Genomic DNA, 8,234 nt, shown 5'->3' with positions numbered 1-8,234 from the left:
TCCAGGATACGAGGCCCACAGCTGTTGACTATACCGCGTATATGGGTTGGTATTGGGATATCACACGTAGATGGATCACACGTGACCCACAGCCCTTAGCTGGACACATGCCACGGCTACCGACAGACAGTTACATCCCTAGTGGGATGAATGAGAGAGATTACGTAAGTTTCTAAGCTAAATTATAATATTTTTTTCTTGAGTTGGTACTTAATAAATTATTTACCTCATAGGTCCGTGCTTTTGATAGCATTGAGGCTGATATTGATGCGACCGCAGCCGGATACTCAGATAGTCGAGGCTCATCAGCGCGGGGGGCGGGGAAGAGCGAGGGGGAGGGGGAAGAGAGGGAGAGGAAGGAGAGGAGCTATATTGGGTTGTATTTGAACTTATTTTGTTAAAATTTATAAATTGTATGAATTTTTAAATACTATACTTTTATGGATCAATTATAGCTCGATATGTGATCTTTTTGCGTATTGTTTGATTCGTGCGTGTTTAAATAATATATATATTGCAGTAATTATTGTCAACAGGTAAATAGTTGTATATATGAGTTAAATAGGTAGACGTATGCATGCTGTGCATGTTTTTGCAAAACCTGCAACTTCACGGGAGTTGAACTCCCGTGAAGTTGCAGTGTAAATTTCCCAGAGAGCGATTCTCTGGGAAATTTGGCCTGTAACTCCACGGGAGTTCAACTCCCGTGGAGTTTTAACAATAGAACAAACTCCACGGGAGTTGAACTCCCGTGGAGTTTAATGAGGGAAATAAATTTCACGGGAGTTCAACTCCCGTGAAGTTTAAAAGTATGCTAAACTTCACGGGAGTTGAACTCCCGTGAAGTTTCGTAAAGTTTTTTTTCAAAAACCGACCTGGTTTCAGCGATAGTGCTGACACCAGGTCGGTTTATCTAAATAAAATAGAAACGGGTCGTTTTTTGCAATTAAATCATCAAATGGGTTGGTTTTGAAAATTTGTCCAAATATCTTATCGTCACCGGAGTTTTTAAAAATACTAATCTAGCAAAATGGTTCGTATAAAAATAACAATTTGGTATTTTAGCCGATTATTAACTATTTGACGACTTGTTATATGTTAATCCTATTAATTAAACTTCTTGCAAATATTACCCATCAAAATTTTTATTACAACTTCTACCCCGTATATATAAATAGACATGTTAGAGTTCCGCCTCCAACCAAATACCAATTTCTCTCTCTCTCTCTCAGCTAGGTAGGGTTTCCTTCCTCCCCGCGACGCCGCCCTCCTCGTTCCCCGCGACGACGCCCTCCTCCTTCCCCGCGACGGCTCTCTCTTCCCTCTCCGAGGACCTGCGCTCCTCTCTCTCCGACGCCCTCCTCCCCGCCGCCGACGCCCTCCTCCCTCATTCGTTATGTTTTCTTGTTGTTTCTGTTTTTGATTGATTGCTTAGATGGGGGCTAAAGAGGATAATTTTGTTCAGGTCAGTGGCTGAGATTTCTCTTTGTATCAAAAAGTTTGTTTTTTTGCTGATAGTTAAGTGATTTAATGTTTGATTCTTTCCTTTTCCCCCCTTCTAGTTTTGGGTATCGAGCATTGTGTATTTTTTTTAGTGAAAGGAGATAATTTTCTCGTCGATTCGTTCTTTGATATGCATTTAGATATGTCTGATTTATTGTCATGAAATGTGCAGGATGTACCTGATGAATTGGAATTGAAAGCCAAAAAGTATCTCCGGGGAGATGGAGCTAACCTGGAGGTTTGTTTTTCCTGTTTAGTTTATGAATAAATTTCCTTTTCAAAATTATTTGACCGATATCTTATATCCTTTAATTTTTCAGCTTCTACAAGATAAGAAGTTGAAAGGGCAACTTGCTGTTAAAGAAAAACGATATGGGGAGTCTGCCAAAGCTGCGGCTAAGGCCGAAAAGGTTCAGCTTCATGCTCTAGTTTTTCATGTTGGAACTTATTGTATTTCAATGTTAAATTGATTGACAACAATTCTCACAATGTACCCGCGTAGAAGTTGTAGTTTGAGTCATCTTAGTAACTACTTGCACTAAAAACACTGACGACATCCGACATGTTTGAAGTGGTTAAGACAGAACATAGAAGTTGATACTTGAGTTGGTAGTGGAATAAATGATTTATATGCTTAGAACAAACATAACGTTAATCAAGAAAAACATTGTTATCTAGATCGTCTGCACGAATTCTTCTTTAGTTACTACTATCACTTATTCTATGGTGAACTGTATAGATGTGCCCCTACCTTTTATTGGAAACTTTTCATATCTTTGTTGTGCTTGATCAAACAACCTGAACAGTTCTGACTATTCTTCATTTTTGTTATATTGGCTCCACTTGTATGCTTCTTCCAAGCTCTTAATCCAATATTTTATTAAATTATTGCACACCCATGTGCTTCCTTTGGGATAAACTTGTGTTATTGTTTTTTTGTCTATGAGTGCTTCCTATGAGTCCCATCTACATATGGATTTTGTTTCCTTTTGATTTATGCTTGTTTAACTACAGCCGTTTTTAAACTGTTTGCATTTTGCAATATATTAGTGTTGCATTGTTTGTTCATGACTTTAAAAGCTATCTCTAAAGAGTTTATACTCACAGACTTTTTGTCATTTTGTCATTTGTATTTGAAAATTAATATTGCAAACTCAGAGTGTAGTGATTTGAGTATCCAAAGTAGCCTGGATTCATGCGTAAACCACAAGTTAGCATTGAAACATGATGCCTCCAGTTACCAGCTAATAACAGTTAGATGGTATTGTTATTCATTGTAAATTGTGATTGCTGTATTTTCCTCACTGCTAGATGAATCATCAATATGTAATATTTCTGTGCTTGCTAGGTGATGATACTAGCTGCTAGTATCGTGTGACTATGTCTAAGTGCTTCTTATATATTTAAGTGTTTTATACATGTCCTAAAAACATGAGCATCCTGTCTTTGTGATGTAAAACATGTCTGTTGATGAAGGTTAGTATGCTATTGTTTTCAATTTTGTTTTGGGTGAACTCTTTTATTGTTCAAGGATGCAATTGCAACGTGTTTTGTTTGGGATTGACATTTTCAAGTCTTTTTCTTTTTTAGTGGCTTATGCCTTGTGAGGAAGGCTATCTGGAAGCCGAAGGTTTAGAGAAGACATGGAGGATCAAGCAGGAGGATATACTTCAAGAAGTAGATATTAATAATTCTAGAAAGCCATTTGATGTGATATTGCCGGGTAAACATAATTGATCAACTATTTGTTTCAGCAATATGCAACTGGTTTCATGCTTTAAAATGTTTTTACATTTTTTCCTTTTAGTTTTATAAGTATTTCAATCTTGACTTAATAAGTTTCTGATTGCCCCCAGAACTCTTCTATATACCATCTTGTTAAATGATATCCATTTTCTTATAGTTTTATTTGTCACTCTAACTGCATGATTGACTTTTTTTAAATACATGGATTCATGATAATTTCTTATAAATGTGCAGAGTTAGGACCATATACACTCGGATACACAACGAGTGGTCGTTACATGATGATGGGAGGGCGCAAGGGTCACCTAGCAATGATTGATATGATAACTATGGATATAATTAAGGAGTTTCAGGTTTGTTGTGTTATCATCTCTGACTTATGATCTCTTGAAAAAAGTTGTGTGCGTAAATGTGCAACTCCATATTCATCTTTTTATTGTTGTATTTACATGATTGTTGGTCAGTTCTAGGTGCAAATCAGGGGAATTCTTTTTATATATATTTATAAATTGTTGACTTTTGATATCACGATACTTAACCCCTTCTCCCATAATCTATCATTGTTTACACACTATAACTTTAGGAGTCATGCAACTGATGACGTAGATCCAAATACAGTTTCACATCTCATCTAGAAATCGGGTCTACAGGTAGTACTTGCAACAAATGGGTTATGCAGTAGATGATAGATTGGATTTTTTGACTTATTATGTTCTCATAGGCACTTAGAGGCTTGACATAGGTTCCATTTGGACAAATTTTGTTTGAGCAGTTAATATTTTTCTGCCACAGCAGGATTTTTCTATTCAAGTAATTCAAATTTTATGTTGGATGATTTTGATCAAATTCAATTTTCTTTCAACTTATGATTCAGTGAGAGCTTGGCTTCAGTTCATTTCAATAGCTTAACATTAGCTCCCTGTAATGATTAATTCAAGTGGAATCTCCTAAATTTTGTTTATTCTACAAATGCACAGCTAAAAATGGCGTCGCTGGAGAAAGAGGGAAAAATCTCTGAATATTTTTTTTAAAACTTCACTGTAGTGTAATATGAAGGAGTCTTCTAAGAGATAATTTCCTTTTTTAAATTAATTATTCCATCATACCTGTTGAACGTACATCATTAACTGATTATTTTATTATTTCTTTTTTTATGCATGTTCAATTGTTCTTCATGCAGTATATTGCTTTCTTTTCAGGTTAGAGAAACTGTCAGGGATGTGGTGTTCTTACAAAATGAGCAATTTTTTGCAGTCGCTCAGAAAAAGTAATCTCTCAACATATACTTGAGCCCAGATATTGGGAAAAGTTTTGTATCCATTCTAGTGCTCTGCTCTTTTTTATTTTTATTTTTTCCCAATTCGCTTACGGATAGAACTTAGAAGAATGCATATAATTTTAGACGTAACGATATGCTGATACCTTTCATTTAGATCCAGAATCCATCACTACAGATATGTGTTAACAGGATAAAAGTGAACTTTTTTATGGACTTGTTTTGAGATGTTGACTTGTTTTGAGATGTTGGTATACAATATCAGTAATAGTATATTCTATTGCTTTGTATCCTTTTGTGTGTGGAATACTCAATTGTAGTTCATATTGGAGGTACTTGTTTTTCACATGTGATATGTCTGATCTATGGAGAAGCAATTACACAGTTATTAAACAAGCAAACAGAATAAAATAAAAAAACTGGTAGTCCTCCTTTTTGAAGAAGAATAAAAGAAATATGAAGTTAGATCCCTGCTACATGAGCCAATCCTGTTGGATCAGGATGTGAACAGCTGAAAATTTATTCCCTTATGTTTAAACTTTAAAGTTGAAGAATTCTATTTCAGAAGTCTTCTTTAGAGAGAGTTTCTGCTGCTAGAGCAATGTGCTTTGTATTATACAATTCTTGATTCCAGTCAGCGGTAGACCCTCAATGATTCATACTATGTGATTTTTAATCAAATTTAGTGAAAGAGATAGTACTGAGATGTCATCTGGCTTTTGTAGTTCACTTTTTAGTAAACCATATATCACAATTTCATTGTTTTACAAAATTTCTGTGTATACTGTTCATCACAAGGATGAAGCACTGTGTCTATCCTTTGCTAGGTCAGAGAGTACAACATGTAGTTTCTTCTGGGAGACTACCATTGAACCTCGGCAGTGTGATTATGACTCACAAAAGGCTTTCTTTGTATTGGCAGGTATCCCTATATCTATAACCGGCATGGTACAGAAATCCACTGTCTCAAGGTGAGCACTTATTAGCTTCTGTGAGGCTTTGAAATTAGTAATAGCTTATCGACTTAAATTTCTTCAATTCTCGTCATTTTTGTATTAGATTACTAAACTCAATAAATGGTGATTTTTTTCATAACGCTATTCAACCTATTCTGTTTATATTAAGAGAAATTTCAGGTGTTGAATCAACAGATAACGAGAGTTAAATGGAATTGGAGAGATTTCTTGTATTTGGATTTGACCTGATGTTAGGTTCTGGTTATCATAAATGTCAAAAAATCAAGAATAATGTAAATGAAGAAGTAAAAAGTAGAGAGTAAAAACACACTATACCTAAAATACCAAGCAAACTTTCTTTACATCAGAACATGGAGTATTTGTAATTTATAGAACTTCTGACTTGATTAAAGTGAACAAAAAGAAAAGGTGTAGAAGAAATATCGTTCACTAGGTGATATGGGTAGAGCATTAAATAACATTCTCTTAGATGTCCGCAAATATGGGATAGCTTCACTTAGTACTTTAAATACTGAATTAATCCCAAATATAGTTTGGTCCGTTCTGTATATGTAACCAGGCGAATTATAAGCTATCCTCCAGCCTTTTAATTTGCACTAATTTTAGAGTAGAATTAGGAATTCAACTAGTATTTCAGAAGTGCTCCTTTTTTAAAAACCATAAGAGTTAATTATCTTTTTGCATATCAGCAGAAATTCTTCCCCACAGTTAGGTATGTAAGATTCTAACCTCCTTTTCCCTCCAGGATCATGGTCCACCACGAAAGCTCCAATACTTAGACAAGCACTTCCTCTTAGCATCCATCAACAAATTTGGTCAGCTTCACTACCAAGACATCAGCACAGGCACTATGGTAGGCAACTACAAGGCTGTCCGGACTGAAGTGATGCGCGTAAACCCCTATAACGCTGTGATCAGCCTCGGACACATGAATGGCAACGTCACAATGTGGAAGCCCATGAGCACGAAACCCCTAGTCACCATGCTATGCCACAAAGGTCCAGTCGCCGCCGTCCGGCGTCGACCACACGATAAAACTGTGGGACCTTCGGAAGTTTGAGTGTCTTCGTACTTATGGTGGCCGCGCCCAAACCCTTGATTTCAGTCAGAAGGGCTTGCTCGCAATGGCGAGCGGATCCCAGGTTCACATATGGAAAGATTCTTTCGGGGATCAGGAGTATGGGAAATATATGAGTCATTCAATGCTGAAGGGTTATCAGGTTGGAAAAGTCTGTTTTCGACCTTATGAGGATCTTTTGGGGATTGGACATTCGATGGGTATTTCGTCGATTCTTGTTCCCGGAGCGGGTGAACCTAATTTTGATTCTTGGGTGGCGAATCCTTATGAGACGAAGAAACAGAGGAGAGAGAAAGAGGTGCATTCTCTCTTGGATAAGCTCCAGCCCGAGACGATTATGTTGGATCCGAGTAAGATTGGGACGGTGAAGCCAACAAGAAGTAGAAGAGAGAAACCGAGTAAAAAGGAGCTGGAGGAAGAGATGGAGGTAGCTATTGAGGAAGCTAAGAGTAAGCCGGTGAAGAACAAGACGAAGGGGAGGAGTAAGCCGAGTAAAATCGCGAGGAAAAAAGAGGAGGAGGTGTTTAGGGTGAAGAGGTCGGTTTTGGATAAGCAAGAGGGGGAGCAGCGGGCGCTGAAGAAGCAAAGAATTGCGGAGGCGGCTGAGCAGTTGCCGAAGTCTCTTCAACGCTTCGCTCGGAAGAAGGCAGTGTAGCTCTTGAATGGTTGGATCAAATTCACAGAATTTTGTGTTATCTTTTTGAAATTAGTTTTGCGGGGATAGTTGGAGAATGTAATATTTATGTGCGAGAGTGGGTGTGTTCTAGATTTTTGTGATCGAAGAGCATATTGATTCTTTCCTCCCTTGATAAGAATTAACTCTTTTAAGGTTTATGCTTACTCAGTAGATGATGCTTTATGATGCCTGCAAATTTTTAATTGATGTTGTTGTATATCCATCAGCTTTGTTATTTAAACAAACAATAGGGAATGGCTCGCTCTTTCCAGAATTATGTACGTGAGGTTGCTGCTCAGATTAAAACTTGTACTGACCGCGCGCTTTAGGTTACACTTGAGCTGTTTCATGTATTACTTGTCACGATATATAGTAAAGACTAAATTGTACCGGAGAGCTAGCTATAGCAAGATTTAATACGCTCAATCAATTAGAAGAATAACATATTAGGGCCAAGCAAACTTCGGAGAAAAAGACCTGAAAGTTTGCATTAGAAGAATAACATCTCAGAGCCAAACTAAACTTCGGAGAAAAAGCCCTGAAAGTTTACACAAAGCCCCTCGTTAGTTTGCAACAAAGCCCTCATGTTCGCATAAAACCACCCAAAAGTTCGCAGAAAGCATCTCAGTGCGACTAGAGATGCGGTTGTAAGTTTCAAGCTGATCTTTTAATCGTCACGGCTGAGAGATAAAACTGTACTTAACTATGGTATGATTGAAGTTTCTGATCATACATAGTGGGACTTGATAACCTCTGTGGTCGAGTTTCGGTCACGCGATCGTTCCCATACTAAACATGGGATGGTTGAAGTTTTCAGACCATATATAGCGGGACTCGATAGCCTCTATGCTCAAGTCTCGGTGCTGCAGAGGACTCAGCATGCGTAGTACGAATGAAGATGAATTGAATGGGGTTGAGAGGGAGGAGCCTTGAACAGATCATCGCACGCGTTGTGCAAAGTTTGCTAGCTGCAGTTTT

At 37.5% G+C, this 8,234-nt stretch overlaps 1 protein-coding gene across 1 annotated transcript; it reads left to right on the top strand.

The window, feature by feature from the left end:
* Window positions 1,219-7,235, top strand: LOC109835779 (probable U3 small nucleolar RNA-associated protein 7). Its single transcript, XM_020403800.1, is given in 9 exon segments — window positions 1,219-1,465; window positions 1,676-1,741; window positions 1,824-1,913; window positions 3,094-3,226; window positions 3,484-3,602; window positions 4,449-4,516; window positions 5,448-5,496; window positions 6,248-6,513; window positions 6,515-7,235. Coding segments are annotated over 9 exon segments (1,542 nt in total). The 5' UTR covers window positions 1,219-1,435.

This window comes from Asparagus officinalis, chromosome 3 (genome assembly GCF_001876935.1).
Source record: "Asparagus officinalis chromosome 3, Aspof.V1, whole genome shotgun sequence".
NCBI classification, from domain to species: domain Eukaryota; kingdom Viridiplantae; phylum Streptophyta; class Magnoliopsida; order Asparagales; family Asparagaceae; genus Asparagus; species Asparagus officinalis.
Note: the sequence above shows the minus strand (reverse complement) of the source record. Positions and strands in the feature narration are given on the sequence as shown.